Here is a 22,090-nt window from a genome sequence, read left to right as displayed (position 1 = left end):
TATATATAAAAAAAAAACCACATACACATATTTGGTATCGCCGCGTTCAGAATCGCCCGATCTATCATTATAAAAGAAGAATTAATACAATCAGTAAACGGCGTAACGAGAAAAAAATTTTAAACGCCAGAATTAAGTTTTTTTGGTCGCTACAACTTTGCAATAAAATGCAATAACGGGCGATCAAAACATCGGATCTACCCCAAAATGGTATCAATAAAAACGTCAGCCCGGCACGCAAAAAATAAGCCCTCACCTGGCCCCAGATCCCGAAAAATGGAGAAGCTAAGGGTCTCGGAAAATGGCGTCATTTTTTTTTGTTTTTTTAGCAAGCTTTGGATTTTTTTCACCACTTAAATAAAAAAGAACCTATACATGTTTGGTGTCTATGAACTCGTAACGACCTGGAAAATAATGATGGCAGGTCAGTTTTAGCAATCTGTGAACGTGGTAAAAAAGGACCCAAAAAACAACTGTGGAATTGCATTTTTTTTGCAGTTTCACTGCACTTGGAATTTTTTTCCCCATTTTCCAGCACACGATATGGTAAAACCAGTGATGGTGTTTAAAAGTACAACTCGTCCCGCAAAAAATAAGCCCTCACATGGCCATATTGAACGAAAATTAAAAAAGTTCTGGCTCTGGGAAGAAGGGGAGCAAAAAAGGAAAACACAAAAACAGAAAGACCCATGGTCGTTAAGGGGTTAACATATTTCACAGGAAAGCACTTTCACTTTCGTATTTTTGTTTTTGGTTATTTATTTTACCTTATACACAAGTTTTTACCCTGGAAAGGAAATTCCTTAACATATTTCACAGGAAAACCGTTTCAGTTTCGTTTTTGCATGTTTTATTGTGAGCCCGTAAAAGTGGCTTAATACCTCTGACCACGTTGTTGACAGCAGTGACCTGGGGGTCAGAAATGCTTCCAGGGGGCGATCCCCATGCTGTCCCCATGTCATTTGAGCACGGTCACTATCGTTTTGGGCACTTTTTAGGCTTTCTACAGACTGCCGGGGGTGCCGCCGCAAAAATGTTCGGGTCTCCCATAGACTAACATTGGGCTCGTTGCTCGGGTCGAGCACCCGAGTATCACGGTGAGCTCGGCCCGAGCTTCGAGCACCCGAGCATTTTAGTGCTCGCTCAACACTAATAGAGAGGTGTGAATTCAGATCAAAGGATTTCAGGAAATTACAAGGAAAATATACTGGCAGGGAGATATACACTGGTGTGAATTCAGTGCAGTGATCTGAAGGATGTTACAAGAATTAACAGACAGAAACAAGAACAGACGGATTGATATAAACAAGGAATATTCTGCTCCCTGTTTGGCACTACAAATGCCCCTGCTCATAACAGTCTTCATGGGAGTCAACAAACAAGCTAAGTATTTTGCAACTCTCATAAGCTACAATGGAAAGCACCACACACGTGCTCAACTTCGTGAATACACTACCCCCTAAACCTGTGCCTGCCACATGGATCCTACAATGCCAATATTCTTCATAACACTGCCAGAAGCACAGTGCCCCCTATAATATTACTAACTACACAGCATCCCCCATAACAATGATAACCACACAGTGCCCCACTAGAAATGACTTGTTTCTTTTCCAGCATGATGTGCCCCTCCTTGTCACTCTATTTGACAAAAACAATCATTTGAGTAGCCACTAGAGGGCGCTTGTTAATGTCCTGCAGTGATATCTATGATCCGTGCAAGAAGGAAAAAAGGACACTTCTCAAATAATAACATTATGGGGCAGGCAGATATTAGACAATTTCTATATATATACAGGGTGGTCCAAAAGTAGGTGGACAGAAAGTGTAATAAGGTTATGAAGGGGGAGATTTATCAAACATGGTGTAAAGTGAAACTGGCTAATCGTGGAAAGCTTATCATCCATGTCTACTTCATGGTTTATTGGAGGATGATCCAGACAGGCGGCTGCAATTTATATATATACAGTGCATTGTGAAAGTATTTGGCCGCCTTGAACTTTTCTACCTTTTGCCACATTTCTGGCTTCAAACATAAAGATATGTAATTCTAATATTTCATTCACTCAGATCTGGGATGTGTTATTTGAGTGTTCCCTTTATTTTTTTGAGCAATAAATACACATATTATATATAAAAAATGTGCTAGAATTATGAATTAGCTTAGAATTATGCTGCATTAGAAGGATGTTGGTATCGATAACTTTCAGCATGCCCTAAAGTTGCATATGATTTTTCCACTACCTGCTGATGAGTTTTGAAAACACCATTCATGTGAGTGGTGCAGTCAATTGTTTCAGATTTTAGTATGCAATCTGCATCAGAAATCCACCATATGTGACTTCATCCTATGTGTGTTTGGTTTTTCTTTTTTTTAGATGCTCTCGGTCTGTGTGTTAAGACTTTTCTTACGAGGGGTACAAGAATAGATTTCCAACATTAACACAAGTTTATAGGTTTATTTTCATATTAAATTACATTATTATACATTAAATTTCTACATAGTAAAAACAGATTCCTTGACAAATGGCTGTGATGGAGGATATGAGTGGTCCTGCTTGACCAGATGCATAGACTGCATTTACAAAAGATGTAAGCTTGAATGTTGATATGCTTTTGTCATAGTGGGGTTATACCATGGTCGTATCACCTCCTGCCAGGCTCTGAAAAAGCTGAAAAGTATAAAAATGTCAATAGATGAAATGCATACATTGTAATAAGCATGAAACTGAACATGTTGCCATATCTGTTAGAAAGGGTTTAGCAAATTGATATACATAAAGCGTATGAAAATTACCTGTTGTTAAAATAGGGTTTTTGTATTTTTCATGTTGCTATTTATAAGAAAAAATCTTAAAACATACTAATTTTCATGCTGGCTTCATAACAGACTAATTCTTTTCATTGATCAGCTTAGTCCATGGCCAGGAATCATCTCATCATGAGATGGCAAGATTATAATGAAAGGTAACGCCAATATTGTCAAAGTGGAGCTAGATAAAAGAGGATTCACGGTGACTACTACACATGGCACAGAGCATGCACACAACACTCTCAATATAAGGCACAGAGCATGCCCACAACACTATCAATATAAGGCACAGAGCATGCCCACAACACTCTCCAAATAAGGCACAGAGCATGCCCACAACACTCTCAAAATAAGGCACAGAGCATGCCCACAACACTATCAATATAAGGCACAGAGCATGCCCACAACACTATCAATATAAGGCACAGAGCATGCCCACAACACTATCAATATAAGGCACAGAGCATGCCCACAACACTATCAATATAAGGCACAGAGCATGCCCACAACACTCTCAATATAAGGCACAGAGCATGCACACAACAATCTCAATATAAGACACAGAGCATGCACACAATACTGTCCAATGTAAAGCACAGAGCATGCACACAACACTATCAATATAAGGCACAGAGCATGCCCACAACACTATCAATATAAGGCACAGAGCATGCACACACCACTCTCAATATAAGGCACAGAGCATGCCCACAACACTATCAATATAAGGCACAGAGCATGCACACAACACTCTCAATATAAGGCACAGAGCATGCACACAACACTCTCAATATAAGGCACAGAGCATGCACACAACACTCTCCAATATAAGGCACAGAGCATGCCCACAACACTCTCAATATAAGGCACAGAGCATGCCCACAACACTCTCAATATAAGGCACAGAGCATGCCCACAACACTCTCAATATAAGGCACAGAGCATGCCCACAACACTCTCAATATAAGGCACAGAGCATGCCCACAACACTATCAATATAAGGCACAGAGCATGCCCACAACACTCTCAAAATAAGGCACAGAGCATGCCCACACCACTCTCAATATAAGGCACAGAGCATGCCCACACCACTCTCAATATAAGGCACAGAGCATGCCCACAACACTATCAATATAAGGCACAGAGCATGCCCACAACACTATCAATATAAGGCACAGAGCATGCCCACAACACTATCAATATAAGGCACAGAGCATGCACACACCACTCTCAATATAAGGCACAGAGCATGCACACAACACTATCAATATAAGGCACAGAGCATGCCCACAACACTCTCAAAATAAGGCACAGAGCATGCCCACAACACTATCAATATAAGGCACAGAGCATGCACACACCACTCTCAATATAAGGCACAGAGCATGCACACAACACTATCAATATAAGGCACAGAGCATGCACACAACACTATCAATATAAGGCACAGAGCATGCCCACAACACTCTCAATATGAGGCACAGAGCATGCCCACAACACTCTCAATATGAGGCACAGAGCATGCCCACAACACTCTCAATATAAGGCACAGAGCATGCCCACAACACTATCAATATAAGGCACAGAGCATGCCCACAACACTCTCAAAATAAGGCACAGAGCATGCCCACAACACTCTCAAAATAAGGCACAGAGCATGCCCACAACACTATCAATATAAGGCACAGAGCATGCCCACAACACTATCAATATAAGGCACAGAGCATGCACACACCACTCTCAATATAAGGCACAGAGCATGCCCACAACACTATCAATATAAGGCACAGAGCATGCCCACAACACTATCAATATAAGGCACAGAGCATGCCCACAACACTCTCAAAATAAGGCACAGAGCATGCCCACAACACTATCAATATAAGGCACAGAGCATGCACACACCACTCTCAATATAAGGCACAGAGCATGCACACAACACTATCAATATAAGGCACAGAGCATGCCCACAACACTCTCAAAATAAGGCACAGAGCATGCCCACACCACTATCAATATAAGGCACAGAGCATGCCCACACCACTCTCAATATAAGGCACAGAGCATGCCCACAACACTCTCAATATAAGGCACAGAGCATGCCCACAACACTCTCAATATAAGGCACAGAGCATGCCCACAACACTCTCAATATAAGGCACAGAGCATGCCCACAACACTCTCAATATGAGGCACAGAGCATGCACACAACACTCTCAATATAAGGCACAGAGCATGCACACAACAATCTCAATATAAGGCACAGAGCATGCACACAACAATCTCAATATAAGGCACAGAGCATGCACACAATACTGTCCAATGTAAAGCACAGAGCATGCACACAACACTCTCAATATAAGGCACAGAGCATGCACACAACACTCTCAATATAAGGCACAGAGCATGCACACAACACTCTCAATATAAGGCACAGAGCATGCACACATCACTCTCAATATAAGGCACAGAGCATGCACACAACACTCTCAATATAAGGCACAGAGCATGCCCACAACACTCTCAATATAAGGCACAGAGCATGCACACAACACTCTCAATATAAGGCACAGAGCATGCACACAACACTCTCAATATAAGGCACAGAGCATGCACACAACACTCTCAATATAAGGCACAGAGCATGCACACAACACTCTCAATATAAGGCACAGAGCATGCACACAACACTCTGCAATATAAGGCACAGAGCATGCACACAACACTCTCCAATATAAGGCACAGAGCATGCACACAACATCCAATATAAGGCAGAGAGCATGCACACAACACTCTCCAATATAAGGCACAGAGCATGCACACAACACTCTCCAATATAAGGCACAGAGCATGCACACAACACTCTCCAATATAAGGCACAGAGCATGCACACAACACTCTCAATATAAGGCACAGAGCATGCCCACAACACTCTCTAATATAAGGCACAGAGCATGCTCACAACACTCTCTAATATAAGGCACAGAGCATGCACACAACACTCTCCAATATAAGGCACAGAGCATGCACACAACACTCTCAATATAAGGCACAGAGCATGCACACAATACTATCCAATGTAAAGCACAGAGCATGCACACAACACCCTCAATATAAGGCACAGAGCATGCACACATCACTCTCAATATAAGGCACAGAGCATGCACACAACACTCTGCAATATAAGGCACAGAGCATGCACACAACACTCTCAATATAAAGCACAGAGCATGCACGCAACACTCTCCAATATAAGGCACAGAGCATGCACACAACACTCTCCAATTTAAGGCACAGAGCATGCACACAACACTCTCTAATATAAGGCACAGAGCATGCCCACAACACTCTCAATATAAAGCACAGAGTATGCACACAACACTCTCCAATATAAGGCACAGAGCATGCACACAACAGTCTCAATATGAGGCACAGAGCATGTGTTACAAGCACGCCGCTAGGTTCAGATTGGGCGAGACCGGTTTCATGAATTCTTTGGAATCCTGGAGGAACCATTACTCAGGGCGACCATGGCCAGACTCACCTGATCTGAATCCTGTTCAGTTGCCTTCTGTCAGATCCAGATAACACACCACCTTTCTCTTTGGCTTCAGCCAGACTACAATAACATGTTCCCCACAATCCCCCTGGGGCTCAGCTAAAACACTCCCTGTCTCCTGTGACTGTGTTAACCCCTCTAGTTGCTGGATGTTTCTGAAGCACAACACTTCCTGTCTCCTGTGCTTGTGTTATTTGTAACAGTTGCTGGATGCTTTGGAAGCAACAGTACTACTTCTGTATGTCACACTCTTCCCTCCTTTTTGAATGTCGTCCTCGACATTCGTCTTAATTGGTCAATCTGACCAATTCTGAGACAGTGGTGAAAGCTTAGTAACTATATATATAAATTTGTCATTGTCAAATTAGTATAACATTTATTAACATTGATAAAAACCTATTCTTACAACCTTTTTCTTGTAGGACTCCTGTAAGAAATAAACAATTAACACAATCAGCGTCTCTTCAACTGGAGTTTTTCGTAGGTCTTCGACCAGCTCTCTCTCTCTCACTAGGCCTTAATAGTTTTTTGTTTCTACAAAGTCTTTTAAGGAAAATCAAAGCATGAAAACAAGTCTTTCCACCCGGCAACATCTTCCATACTGCCTCTCGGTGGTGAATACCACTCCAGTGGGCTTACCTGGTCCGTAGGCAGAGATACCTGTTTCCAGTCAACAGTCCTTGGCACTTGACTCGGTTCACCAAGTGTCTCATACGTCAGCATCATGGGCCTCCTCACTTCTCTAGTCGACATCCTCCTGATGGGTTGTTCCTCAGATACCACGGGTTCTTTGGTCACAGGAGTTTATTTATATACAGTACAGACCAAAAGTTTGGACACACCTTCTCATTTAAAGATTTTTCTGTATTTTCATGACTATGAAAATTGTACATTCACACTGAAGGCATCAAAACAATGAATTAACACATGTGGAATTATATACTTAACAAAAAAGTGTGAAGCAACTGAAAATATGTCTTATATTCTAGGTTCTTCAAAGTAGCCACCTTTGGCTTTGATGACTGCTTTGCACACTCTCGGCATTCTCTTGATGAGCTTCAAGAAGTAGTCACTGGAAATGGTTTTCACTTCACAGGTGTGCCCTGTCAGGTTCAATAAGTGGGATTTCTTGCCGTATAAATTGGGTTGGGACTATCAGTTGTGTTGTGCAGAAGTCAGGTGGATACACAGCTGATAGTCCTACTGAACAGACTGTTAGAATTTGTATTATAGAAAGAAAAAAGCAGCTAAGTAAAGAAAAACGAGTGGCCATCATTACTTTAAGAAATGCAGGTCAGTCAGTGCGAAAAATTGGGAAAACTTTGAAAGTGTCCCCAAGTGCAGTTGCAAAAACCATCAAGCGCTACAAAGAAACTGGCTCACATGAGGACCGCCCCAGGAAAGGAAGACCAAGAGTCACCTCTGCTTCTGAGGATAAGTTTATCCAAGTCACCAGCCTCAGAAATCTCAGGTTAACAGCAGCTCAGATTAGAGACCAGGTCAATGCCACACAGAGTTCTAGCAGCAGACATCTCTTCAACAACTGTTAAGAGGAGACTTTGTGCAGCAGGCCTTCATGGTAAAATAGCTGCTAGGAAACCACTGCTAAGGACAGGCAACAAGCAGAAGAGACTTGTTTGGGCAAAAGAACACAAGGAATGGACATTAGACCAGTGGAAATCTGTGCTTTGGTCTGATGAGTCCAAATTTGAGATCTTTGGTTCCAACCACCGTGTCTTTGTGCGATGCAGAAAAGGTGAACGGATGGACTCTACATGCCTGGTTCCCACCGTGAAGCATGGATGAGGAGGTGTGATGGTGTGGGGGTGCTTTGCTGGTGACACTGTTGGGGATTTATTCAAAATTGAAGGCATACTGAACCAGCATGGCTACCACAGCATCTTGCTATTCCATCTGGTTTGCGTTTAGTTGGACCATAATTTATTTTTCAACAGAACAATGACCACAAACACACCTCCAGGCTGTGTAAGGGCTATTTGACCAAGAAGGAGAGTGAAGGGGTGCTACGCAAGATGACCTGGCCTCCACAGTCACCAGACCTGAACCCAATCGAGATGGTTTGGGGTGAGCTGGACCGCAGAGTGAAGGCAAAAGGGCCAACAAGTGCTAAGCATCTCTGGGAACTCCTTCAAGATTGTTGGAAGACCATTTCCGGTGACTACCTCTTGAAGCTCATCAAGAGAATGCCAAGAGTGTGCAAAGCAGTCATCAAAGCAAAAGGTGGCTACTTTGAAGAACCTAGAATATAAGACATATTTTCAGTTGCTTCACACTTTTTTGTTAAGTATATAATTCCACATGTGTTAATTCGTAGTTTTGATGCCTTCAGTGTGAATGTACAATTTTCATAGTCATGAAAATACAGAAAAATCTTTAAATGAGAAGGAGTGTCCAAACTTTTGGTCTGTACTGTATTTAGATTCATTTCCCGTGCTTCCTCAGATGCTCTTGGAGCTGACTCTGTAAGTTCATGTACTTCTCCTGAATTGCCTGTTTCCACACGGTCTGGTAATTCTGCTCCTCCTGAGTGTCGATCGGTCTCTTCAGGGGCAGGTGTTCGATCATTAGATCTAAATTGGACTTCACCTGTACTCCTTGGTACAAACTCTGGAGCCTCGGGACTTAGTTCACTCTTCTGAGGATGGTATATCCCTCTCCTTGCCGGTTCCGAGAAATACAACGGTGTACTCTTCTTCATCGGAACTTTCAAGGTCACTATCCACCTCCGGTGCTTCAGTCTGTGGTGGTCCCTTAGTCGATCTCGGACGATGTCGGTCTACTTCTGGGAAGTCTTGTTGTGGTGGGAGATAATAAAGGGTAGTAGTAAATTCTGATAGACTATTCTGGTTTTCTTGTCTTCCGTTTCCAATCTGATTTCATACACTGGACTGTCATCGGCTTTCCTCCTTACGACCACATACACCTTGTCTTCCCAGTGCGAATGAAGTTTTCCTGGGCCACCTTTCTCACGTATGTTCTTGACTAGCACCTGGCTTCCCGTGCCAATTCTGCTCCATAACATTTTCGATCATAGTACTCCTTACTCTTGCTCTGTCCTTGCGTAACCACTTTGCACGCTATGTTGTATGCCTCTGCCATCCGTTCCTTCCATTTCCGAACGTACTCCAGAAATGTTCTGTAAGTCGCTGACACCGGAGTATCGAACATGATGTCGATTGGCAGTCTTGGCGAAAATAGGAAGAAGGGTGAGTAACCCGTTGCATCGCTCTTTGTACAGTTATAGGCTTGTACCACTTTTGACAGGGAACTCTTCCAGTCTTTCTTCTCACCAGCTGTTAAAGTGCGCAACATCGACAATAATGTCTAGTTAAAACGTTCCACTTGTCCATTACCCTGTTGGTGATAGGGCGTTGTGTGGGATCTCTGAATTCTACAGTATTTTCCTAGCTTGGCAAAGAGCTGGTTCTCAAATTATCTTCCTTGGTCATGGTGTAACCTTGAAGGGAACCCAAACCTCAAAGCAAAATCATTGAAGATCTTCTCTGCCGCTGTTCGACCAGGTTTATTGATGGTGGCATATGCATGGGCAAATCGAGTAAACTAGTCCATCACCACCAATATGTATTCGCAACCACCCTTGCACATCTCGAGATGTAGAAAGTCTATTGAGACCATCTCAAATGGATATGTAGTTTGGATGTTGCCCATAGGTGCCCGGGTTGATGTGTTAGAACGTTTATCTTTCAGACACTCACACTCCCTGTTCACGTACCTCTCAATATCTTTCTGTATGTACGGCCAGAAGAAACATTCACGGATCAAGTTGGATATCCTTTCCACTCCCAGATGTCCCATGTTTTCATGGAGTTCTTTGAAGACCAACCTATGGAATACTCTGGGTAGTACCAAGTGCCGGTTTTGTCCTCCTTTACGATACAGGATACCATCTTCACTGAGGTAGAGCTTCGTCCAGTCTTTGACTAAAACAGATATGGCTGGTGACTCATTATCTCTCTCCCGTTTACTTGGAAACCGATTTTGGTCCACGTAAAGTAGTATTCTGCCAATTATGTGATCTTCCCGTTGTGCTCTATGGATTTTTCCTTTTAGTAGATGTTGAATGGACAGGGGGTGATCTTGTTCTCTCGCTTTTATGGTGGTTTCCACCGTCAACGGACACCACAATGGTGTGTCTTCCTGTTGATAAGCTTGTACTGCTTGGGTAGTGCTCTCAATTGCTTCCAGACTGACTTCCTCCGAGCATTCTTGCATGAACTCCTCAGGCTCTAGTGGCATTCTCGACAATCCGTCAGCATCCGCCTTGCATTTTACTGGCCTGTACTTGATGCTGAAATTGAAGTCAGCTAGTTCAGTGACCCATCTCTGACCCGTGGCATTCAGTTTGGCTGTACTGAGAACATAGGTCAAAGGGTTGTTGCCAGGCTGTGTGCCACTATGCGTTTTTAAGCGTTTCCACAGTGACAGTTCCGCTGTAGAAACGCTTAAAAAACACTTGGTAGAAGGTCTGCCATGTTCCCCAATGATAATCCGCATGTGCTGTGCACATGCTGCAGAAATTTCCGCTGCGGATTATCATTGCGGAGAAATCTGCAGCACTACCAATTATTTTGCGTAATCGCGGCGTTTTCGCCGCCATTGACTTGCGTTGAATCGCTTAATATCCGCATGACTACATGTGCACATGCGGATATTAAGCGATTCAATGTGTGGATGGTACTCGGGTCTGGAGAGGAGGAGACTCTCCTCCAGACCCGGGTATCATAGCACCTGTAAAAAAAAAGAATTAAAGTAAAAAATATACATTATACTCACCTTCTGATGGCCCCCGGTCTCCATAGCAATGCGTCCTGGCTCCCCGGCAGCTTGCGATGGTCTAAAAGGACCTGCCATGCCGTCATTTAGTCATTTAACGGGTCACGAGACCGCTGACGTCAGCGGTTGCGTGACCTGTCACATGACTAAATGACGTCATGGAAGGTCATTTTACACAACCGCGAGACACCGGGAAGACCGGACGCTTTGGATAAGGATACCGGGGACCATCGGAAGCTGAGTATATGTGGGTTTTTTTTTTTTTTTTTTTTTAAACTAACTTGGTCACACTATATAAAATCCATGCCGGTTGCATGGATTTATATAGTGTGACCAAGTTGTCAAGCACTTTCCAAGTGATGCTAAAATCACTTAGAAAGCGCTTGACAACCCGCATGCGAAATCGCATGATCAAAACGCTTCACTTACGTTTGTCCCTGGCAGGAAAAACGCATGTAAAATCCGCATGCGTTTTTTCTGCCAGGGAGATGCAGAAACGCTCAGGAAAAATCCGGAGCATTTCTGCATAGTGGGCACTTAGCCTTTGTGTATACCTCAAACTCTTTGCTGTAGTAGAGATAATCTCTAAATCGTTCACAGATAGCACATTTCAATGCCAGGAACTCCAATTTTCCGGAATGTAGATGGTAATTCTTCTCAGCGTCTGTCAACGTTCTGGAACAGTAACCGATGACTCTCAATTTTCCATCTTGATGCTGATACAGGGCAGCTCCCAGTCCAACTTCAGAAGCGTCACAATGAAGAACAAATGGAGAGTTGAAATCAGGATATCCCAAGATGGGTGGTTTTACCAGGTAGTCTACTAGTTCTTCTGACGCGCCCCTTAGGCCGTGGGGTACTCGGTAGCCGGGCCGGTCGGTGCTGGGGGATGTCACAGTGGCGGTGGCCCGGTCCGTGACCCAGGGCGGTCAATAAAAAGGGATTATAGTTTTTATAGTTTAATGTTCGTGACGCCACCTGTGCTATGCGGCTATATGGGGCCGCCGCTGTGGTACAGATCCTCTGGAGCTGATGGTGACGCAGCAGAGTTGGTTCAGCTCTCCACAGGCAGAGCTTAGCTCCAGGGCAGTGTAGATGGGGATGTTATAGATGTTGCTGTGCAGTGTAGTGCAGGGGATGGTGCAGATAATAATTCCAGGACACAGTGGGGTGCAGTCTTCAAGGTTTACTCACAGTTGTTGAACTCCAGGTTACCAGTACTAGAGTAACCTCCCACGTCGTCCTACGTTCACCAAGGAAGGGGTTCAGCAACCTCTCAAGTAACTCCGGAGTACTTAAACAGGACCCCGTTCTATGTGCCTTCCTCAGTCGTCTTCCTGCGCTGGCTCTCACCCTCCTGCCCTGCTCCTCACAATTAGTGTCCCAAGCCGGTAGCCTCGGATCTTGTCGGGCGACCTGCAGTCCCCTGGCCACATTTTCGGCGATGTAATTGTTGTGGTTGGCAGCTGTACCTTGCAAGTACAGCAGCCTCCAGTTTCTAGCTGAGCCTTGTAGTTCTCCACTAGTTTAGGGGCCGGTCCCCTCTGCAGCCAGATCCCTCCACGTCCTGGTAGATTCGGGCGCATGGGTGGCATCCGCACTTCCCGTTCCCTTGGGATCCCTTCTGTTCTTCTTGGAGCCTTCCCTCATCTCCCGTCCTCCTGGACCTCTCAGACTAGGCCCGCTCCTCCTGAGCAGAGCTCCTACAGAGCTCCTGTTCCCACTCCTTCTCCTCAGACTGTCTTCTCTGACTGGACCCACTCTCTCAAGATGGTTCCCCTTTTTAAACACCTACTGAAGTGCTCCCCTAAACTACTTCCTCCACCCACACCCACTACATGGTTCCACCCTGCAGCTAGGGACCAGGGACTGTGCTCTCCCTTAGGGGCAATCTTGCCCTTCCCTCTGAAGTGGAGTGTAATGGATGCAAGTGCGTGGGTCCCGGGCAGTACTCCATCCTTACCTGAGAGTGGCATTCCACACCTCTGGGTGAGATGCAGTACCTCTGTGGCGACTGAACCCGCAGGGGCGCCACACTTCCAATACCTCCTGGTGGTCTGCTGTCCAGAGAATGGGCTGTTTGGACGAAACAGTGTTGTTTCTTTTAAGCCCGGTTCTTCTTTTTCTCGTGGGTGTTGTTGACTGTGTCGTCCCCCCCCAAGAGGAGGTATAGCGGGGCAGAAAACATGGAGAAGTTCCAAACGTATGTACGATAGTAGGAGAGGAATCCTAAGATCGGCCTCAACTCCCTGACAGTAGAGGGGAGCTGGTCTTTTAAGGCCAGTACTGGAGCGATTTCTGCTGGGTCCATGGTATATCCTTCTCTGTACACAATTTTCCCTAGAAATTTGACTAGCCTTTTAAACAGTTCACACTTCTTTGGGGTCAACTTAACTCCGTGTTGTTGATACCGCTGTAATATGGTCCTCACGTGTACAACATGCTCCCAAAAGGTTGTGGTGTGTATCACATTGTCATACAAGTACGGCTGACAGATATCGTCCCTCAATCCTTCCAAACAGGTCTCCATGCTCCTCTGAAATACTGCTGGAGCTGAACTGAGCCCAAACGTTATGGGGATCCACTCATATAACCCCCACGGTGTGATGAATGCTGTCAAGGGTCTACTGGACTGTTCAAAAAACCGTTGATGGTATGCTTTACCCTGATCGAGGACAGAGAACCATATACTTCCTGATAGGCTATCCAGCATATCTTGAATCTTTGGTATCGTGTGCCGATCAGGTACTGACTTTCGGTTTAGTTCCCAGTAATCATAGCAGAGTCCCAATGTACCGTCCTTCTTCCTAACAAAAACAGTAGGAGAGGAATAAGACAACTTCAACTTTTGGACCCAACCTCTGTTGATTAGATCTTGTAAATACTCTTTCACTTCACGGTGTAATGGATTCGGCAAAGACATGTAACTTCTGGTTACTGGGGTCGTGTCTTTCAAATTGATTTTCAATTGCAACGACGGGATACAGCCTATATTAGAGTCATCTTTAGAAAATGCATGACACTCTTCTCTCAGCATCTGTTTTGCTATCGCTATATCGTCAGCACACCAGTGTTCCAGGGATACTAGGGGATCTCAGGACTCTGAGGTGGGTTTTACAATTTCCTCCCCTGGGCAACTTCTGTTCCTTGGTGGGGAGACTGAATTAACGGTAGACCCCTGGGCGGGTCTAACACTGGCTGGATATACCGTTTTAACGGTTTCAATGTGACCTAACACAGTCTTTGAATCCAGTCTAATTTCGTCTTTTGTAGTATTTATCACCGGTACTGTCACTCGAGCAAACCCACAAGTAGGAATCGTAAGCACAGTCTCACCTTCCGGAAGTTCTGAGGAGTCTTTTGGCACGAACAGTCTTTTCTGGACTTTTCTTCCCGGTTCTACCCGGACTCCACACCTCACTCCCACCATTTGGTTTGCAGGGATGATGGTTGGACACCAGCATACCTTGACTTCTTTTAGGTCCATTGTATTCTGTGCTTTCTTTACTCTATGAATCACATTTTACAACACAGCGTTGGGTATGGCAAGTGATGTGGCAATTGCATCCACCACCAGCGTCTGGAACGAATCAACTTTTTCACCTCAATCAACTCAGCTCGCAGTTCTCCTATTATTTCCTCCCAGTCAGCGCTGGCAGTCCTCTCTTTTGTTGGTGATTTAAGGTTCCCTCTCGGAGGTGGAACTGGAGGGTCTCCATGATGATCTTCGGACTGGCCACCGTGGGTCTCCAACTTCAGCTGACTCATTTTGGTGATTTTAGGAGCAGAGCCTTTCTTTAACTTCTGTTCACTCTCTGACTCCAAACTAGCTGCCTCATTCATTTTTTCAATTAGGACTTCATCCAGAATGCCAGGATCTTCTGGGTACTGTTTCAGCTACAACTTGATGTCTTTGTCGATTAACCCAGCATCCAGCTTCTCCTACATCTTTGGATGCAAACAACAGTCTATCCTTCAGTTCAATTGCTCTGAACAAGAAACTTTGGGGTGATTCATTATTTTTCTGTGAAAGGTTAATGAGTCGGTGGAACAATTCTGAAGAACTCTCTTCTTTATAGTGCCCTTTTAAAATAATCTTCAGCTGTTGCAAGGTCAATTGACTCTCCATTTCTAGCATACTACGGAGGTTCAGTCCTGGGCTTATCACTTTCACCAGCCCCCTCAATGATCTCATCTGGCTGGTAGCCTTTCTGTAAGCCTGCATCGATCTGGTTCAACAAGTTCATATAAGACAGTTTCTCTTTCTGTTCACACTCTAAAACTGTCCCAGGACCTTAAATTCTTTCCTTATGGTGATTTGTGGCGTTAGAGAGGACTGTCTTCCAGATTTATCTAACCCGGGCAGGGTAAAGGTTTTGTCTGAATCTGTCACCTGTTCAGAGGTTTTGGTCAATTCCTGCAGGGCTGTTGTTAGGGCTTTGAATTGTTCTTTCAATTCCTGTAGTTCTGTCTGCGGACGGGGATTCCCGCTTTTGGTAACTGGCGCCACCCCTCCATCCTCCAACTTCAACCTGGCTAGAAACTGTGTTATCATTGGGGACGTTCCTCCAGGGGCTGTCTTCAGCTTCTTTCTCCCCCAGCTCATCCATTTTTGCATTAATGGCAGCTAACAGATGCCTGCGGTTGTGTGCTTTAGAAATCTGTTCTTCTGACATCTTTATATGTTGTGCTACTGTTCTCAATTCTTCACAGGTTAACTGAAAAAGAAGCTCACTAATTCTGTCCATTTATATTTCCACATCCATTGCTGCTAGTGAGTTTTCTTTAGGGCTGGTCCCCTTTAACTGGTGTAGCAGAGTTGGACTGAGGTGCTGTGCTGCTCTGTTTTTCCAGACATTTTTCCTCTTCTCCCTCTACATGCTAATTCCCACTCAGGATTCCTCATACGGGCCACCAATCTTACACGCATGCCGCTAGGTTCAGATAGGGCGAGACGGGTTTCATGAATTTTTTGGAATCCTGGGGGAACCGTTACTCAAGGCGACCATAGGCTGCAGCTTCTCTCAGGCACACGATAGATTCAACTGCTGACCAGACACGAGTCTTTTGCAACAGTTTAACAGTGGAATTTAATCTGAAGCACGGCCAGTGCAATTCAGGGATATTACTGCAACAATCTTCACTAAAGTACAGTCTGAGTTTCTTGAGCAACCGGCTCCAGTAACAATACAGTCGTTTCTTCACAAGGCACAGTAGTACAGTCTTTACAGGAGCATAATTCAGCATAGATTAGATCTCTTAGCAGCACACTTCTATGCATACACAACCACAGGCTTTTCCTTCACAAGGACATAATAGTACACAGCATTTTTTATCCTGCATGGAGATGGGGGGGAGGGTTTGATGGGGGAAATGATCCCTGTGACACAATTCCTTCCAGTCCTTATCTTCCTGCCAGATGATACTCTGCACTGTTAGTTCAGGGAGTTTATCTGACCTGTGTTTAGTTTCTCTCCTGATCTGAATCCTGTTCAGTTGCCTTCTGTCAGATCCAGATAACACACCACCTTTTTCTTCAGCTTCAGCCAGACTACAATAACAAGTTCCCCACAATCCCCCTGGGGCTCTGCTAAAACACTCACTGTCTCCTGTGACTGTGTTAATCCCTCTAGTTGCTAAGTGCTTCTGAAGCACACCACTTCCTGTCTCCTGTGCTTGTGTTATTTGTAACAGTTGCTGGATGTTTTGGAAGCAACAGCACTACTTCTGCATGTCACACATGCACACAACACTCTCTAAAGGAGGCAAAGAGCATGCACACTACACTCTCAATATAAGGCACAGAGCATGCTCACAACACTTTCAATATAAGGCACAGAGCCTTATTTTGGATGGGCTGTAGTTACAGACATGGTTCACTGGTGTAAGTGAATTTGTCTCATACCATACTTTGACAAATATTATTTAATAAGCATTGCAAGACAAGAAAGCTGCTAAGTTACTACAGAAATGTTCTATCATGACTAGTTGGTATGTTATAAATAATAATAAGAATAAGATAAATAATACGAAACATTAAAGGGAACCGGTGACATTGTACCTGCAGGCTGATCTGTGGACAGCTTGGTATAGAGAAGGAGAAGCTGAGCAGAATGATACACAGGTTTGTTGGAAAAGATGCAGTATAATTTGTATTTTATTCATTGAAATCCCTGATGTTTGTATGCGTATGAGTCCAGTGGGCGCTCCTACTAGTGATTGACAGCTATTTCTGCATCCACAGTCATATAGGGAAGATTATCAATCACTGAATAGGACCGCCCACTGGACTCTTGCATACAAGTACCAGGGATTTCAATGAATAAAACGCAAGTTCTACTGCATCTTTTCTCACAATAAAAATGTATATCAACCTGATCAGCTCCTCTTGCTCTAGTCTGACTGCAGATCAGATATAATTTTCACCATGACAGATTCATTTAAACGAATTGTCCCATCATGATGTTCAGTGAAGGGCTATAGATTTCATAAATTAGCAAGGCCTGCTTAGGACTCCCTCATTTACCAAGGTCAGAGAGCCAATGCTGCTCTGGCAGACTCTGTACCTGTCAATATATTAAAGGATCATCAAATCCTAATAATATAATCAGACTAGTGGTGATCAATTGTTACATATAGAAAGAAGATGATGTGTTGAACCTTTAAAATTATACAGAAAATAATGTTTCATTCTAAAGAACTGTTGCAGAAGGTCAGAACCCCATTAGGTGGTTGAGAGTATTTTGTTTATATTTTTGCAAAAAAAACCCTGTCTTTCATGATTTCACCATATTTATTCGGTGTTTTAGACTCCATATGTGGCTTTTCCAATGTTGTGCTTGAACTCCCTGAAAATGGGTCTGGCTTAATGGAGAACAGGTATGGCTTAAAGTTTGAGACCCAGCTCCTAATAATGCAAGAAAAATGTGGTGCAAATTTACTGCTACAAAGTAAGCCAATTAATAGTTGATGTAAACTTGGACTAGACAGTGTAAAAATACTGACTAATCAAAAAAGTCTGACCAACAAAGTGCTTGGTTTTTATAGGACGAGTTTTCAGGCAACATTTTGAGGTACATAATTTTTTTTAAATGGTGGAATGCATAAAAAATTAATTATGTATAGATTTTTAAATACAAGTCATTTAATTAAATACAGATATTAATTTAAAAAAAAATTGTTTATGGTCTCTTTTTATGTATTTTTATAGTCACATTAAAGGGCATGAACATTCAGACATCATTTTGACCAATTTAATGTCATTGCTGCCCACATACATAGAAATTGCAGCATAAATTAGTTTTTTAATGAAAGTTTTTTTTCCATTATTCAGCGATAAATCTTTTTTTCACATAGGTTGTCCACCTGTGAAGATATTTTTTTTGTTATTTAAATACATGTATTTTTGGCTAAAGATCATGTTTGTAACTGAGTTTCATAAAGAAAATTTGCACCATGTGCCTTCTATAGCTTCTGTCTTCAACTGTTTATTGCTGACTTCAGAATATGCTAACTGAGAATCCTTCAGTGAGCTCATTCTGACAGACCAATGGGACAACTTTCTTACTCTCAACTACGTTTTTAAGCTTGTCTCAGCTGATTTATGATCAAAGATACAAAGATATAAAAGCAAAACAGTGCAAAACTTAAAAAAAAAATTAAATGCAAAAATGATTTTTATCCCCAAATACATGCATTTAAGTAAAAAAAGGTGTTTCTAGAGATGGACAACTCTTGTCTTTGTTTATGTAAAAATTATGATAATTACCTTGGTGAGCAAAGGAATATTGCCCAGTGTTCCCAGGAATCCAAACACTAATGGGAAGAATCCTCTGTAAATAAGAAAAAATTCTCTTATGTAAAAATAACAAACCTTTGCTCTACATCTCTTGTTCTAGTTGGCACTTTAATATTACTAATGTAACGACAAAATAAACAACTCACAATGGAGATTTCTGTGTTGGAATATACAATCTGCTAATGTATCCTGTGTTAAATTACCATTCTGGCTTTTTTTTTTTTCATTTAATTTGCTGTTCGCTATCATTAAAGGGGATCTGTCAGTAGGATCAACCCTCCTAAGCCGTCTATATGGACATGTACTTCATAGGGAGCTGAATACAATGGTACCTTGATATGTGCAATCCGATGTCTTACTCCAGAGAAATCCAAGTTTTTCTTATATGTAAATGAGCTGTTAAGAGCTATGGGCCGGACACAGATCTACATGACAATTTGCCTTGGAGCTTATTTTAAATTTAAGGGCAAGTTACCAGTGTGAGACACGTAATGACTGACTCTTTGCTCTCACAATCACACACAGCTCTGCAATGAGTTCAAAGCTAACAAAGTACAGCAGAATTGACGTTTTTCTCATTACAAAAACATTTGCAACCGCAGTCCCCTCTTAGTGCTTCAGCTTCCATCTCACAGGCAACTAGCTTGGGGAAATGGCAGTACAGCAGAGCTGACAGCACTGTGAGAGGACAACTGCAAATGTGCTTGTTTTGTTTGCAATGAGACAAAGTTCATCTCTGCTGTACTGTGTTGGTTATTACTAGTGTTGAGCCACCCCCGTAGTGTTCGAGTTCGGTTCGGTTCGTCGAACACCCGTGTGTTCGCCGAACTGTTCGTCGAACACCTTCAAACACCGTTAAAACCAATAGCAGGCAAACAAAAACACATAGAAACACATAGAAAACACCTTCAAAGGTGTCCAAAAGCTGACAAACTGCTCAGAAGACACAACTAACACATGGAAAAGTGACAAGTACATATAGTCATGCGAAAATAAAAGAGGTGGAGGAGTAAAAGGAGGGGGAGACACAGATATAGGCATGTCATGCCCTTCTAAAATCCAAAAAGTGAGAAGCCGACACGGCCAGTCCGCTCCTGCCCGTGCCACCTCCGTGTCGCCGGATTTGTGCCAGAGCCGCGGTGAACCCTGATGGCCAGCCCCCCTCTCCCAATACTGGTGCCTGTCCGCTGGTGGGTCGAGCGAGCCCCCCTGTGGTGGAGGCAGCTCTAAGCTTTTTAATTTAAATTGTCTCTCTAATTTGAATGAATACACTTTAAATCCATTTACAAGGATCTATTGGAGGGCAAGTCTCATGCCAGCAGCCGCGTAATTCCAGCTCCAGTAGCGTCCACTAAAGCTGCTGCAGTTAAAAAGCTTTTATAAGGATCGAGCTCGGCTGTCCACCGCAAGGCATCCTACTGCCAGTCCCAGCCCCTATGCCTTGGGGTGCCTCCTGATGCTCTTCACTGAGTATCCCATGGTCCCGAAGCATTTCCTTTGAAAAAATTAAGTGTCTAAACTACAGGTGGTGTAGCTTGCTTAACAGCCGGGATAATCCGCTGACTAGCAGACACTGCTACTAGGCACAAAGTATTTCCTGGGCTAGATGCAGTTAAAAATTTGTAATTAGATACTCTCGTTGGATGCTGAGAAAGCATTCCATAGAGTCTCCTGGCACGCCATATATGATTCTCTTAAAAAGCTTGGGGTAGGGGTCTAGGGGACCCTTTTATAGCCAAAATCACGGCCCTGTATCGCAATACGTCAACTAGGCTGAAGATAAATGGAACTGTAGCACCCTGAGGGCTCGGTTGCTACAGACGTATTGCACCTCACCCAGAGGTGTGATATCTCACTCTCAGGTAAGGATGGAGTGTGGATCAGGACCCGACACCTGCATGCATTACACCACATTGCCGTGGGGCAGGGCGACCAATATGCCCCTGAGATGGGCACGACAGTCCCTGTCCCTGGCTGGAGTGGGGGGAGGGAACACTGAGGAAGGGGAACCCTGTAGTGCAGGAGCAGGGAGGAAGCAGTTCCTGGGTGCATTGAGAAGGGAGTATAAAAGGTGGGCACCATCTTAGTTCAGTGCAGAGAAGTCTGAGCAGAAGTGGCAGGGAGCAGGGGCTCTGCATGAGCTCTACTCCGGAGGCGGGCCTAGTAACAGAGGCCCAGGCCTGGAAGAGGGAGAAGGAAGGAAGAGGAGCGGAGAAGGCTCCAGGAACGAGGAATGAAGGGATCCCAGGGGTGCGGACGGGCGAGTCGCCACCGCACGCCCGAATCCACCTGCGTGGAGGGGTCAGGCCAAAGGGGGAGACCGGTCCCCGAACTAGTGGAGGCAGGAAACGACCCTCAGCTAGAAACCGGAGGCTCTGACATTTTATGTGGCGCAGCCCCTCGCTACACCCGCTAGGAAGGCACCACATAGGGTCAGGGAAACTGGCGCCAAGTTTACCAAGAGGAGGCCCGAGGCAGCCGGACAGAAGTGTTGGTAAGAAAGGCCAGACAAAGGAAACACAAAGGGGGTCCTGAGAAGTGCTCCAAAGTTATCTGGGAGTTGTCTGAGCCCCTCACCTGGTGAGCACAGTACAACATGGGCAGCCGTTACCTGCAGACGTGGTCTGGATAATAAGAACTGTGAGTAAAGGCGCTGGACTGCATCACTGACTCCGTGTCGTTACTGCTGCTGCCCTGCACCATCACCCCCATCCTCCGCATACACTGCCCTGAGGCTATACTCCTCCCGTGGGGAGTTATGCTACGCTCTGCTGCACCCACAACACCAGCCTCAGCGGTCTGCCCTGTAGCGGCGGTTCACTCTGACCGCAATCCACGGGTGGCGTAGTCGGACATTTAAACATCAAAACCACATAAATAGTTCCGCCACTGGTTTGACCGCCCTGAGCCACGGAACCGGGTCGCCGCCACGAAGACTACAACCACCAGCATCCACCAAAAAGGGTCCGGCTCCGGGTGTCCCAAGGCCCAGGGGGTGCGTCAGAACATTTTCATCACCTTTCACAATCACCAATGGGACAAGGCAGGGATGTCCTCTGTCCCCTCTCTTATACATCCTAGTGACGGAGCACCTGCTCTCATCAAT

The 22,090-nt window shown here is 44.3% G+C and overlaps 1 protein-coding gene across 2 annotated transcripts in view; it reads right to left on the bottom strand.

The window, feature by feature from the left end:
* Nucleotides 1-2,404: 2,404 nt before the first annotated feature.
* GOLT1A (golgi transport 1A) overlaps nt 2,405-22,090 on the bottom strand; it is a 61,124-nt gene continuing 41,438 nt past the window's right edge. The window contains exons 5-6 of one of the 2 annotated variants that reach the window (XM_073670695.1): nt 18,955-19,018; nt 2,405-2,672 (exon numbers count right to left, since the gene is read on the bottom strand). In XM_073670695.1, the coding sequence (XP_073526796.1) occupies nt 2,631-2,672; nt 18,955-19,018 (106 nt within the window). In that variant the 3' untranslated portion in view covers nt 2,405-2,630. The remainder of the gene's footprint in view (nt 2,673-18,954; nt 19,019-22,090) is intronic. The other variant, XM_073670694.1, reaches the window with a different exon arrangement.

The sequence above is a fragment of the Phyllobates terribilis genome, unplaced genomic scaffold, assembly GCF_046119375.1.
Source record: "Phyllobates terribilis strain yellow unplaced genomic scaffold, ASM4611937v1 Scaffold_2__4_contigs__length_985480577, whole genome shotgun sequence".
NCBI classification, from domain to species: Eukaryota; Metazoa; Chordata; class Amphibia; order Anura; family Dendrobatidae; genus Phyllobates; species Phyllobates terribilis.
Note: the sequence above shows the minus strand (reverse complement) of the source record. Positions and strands in the feature narration are given on the sequence as shown.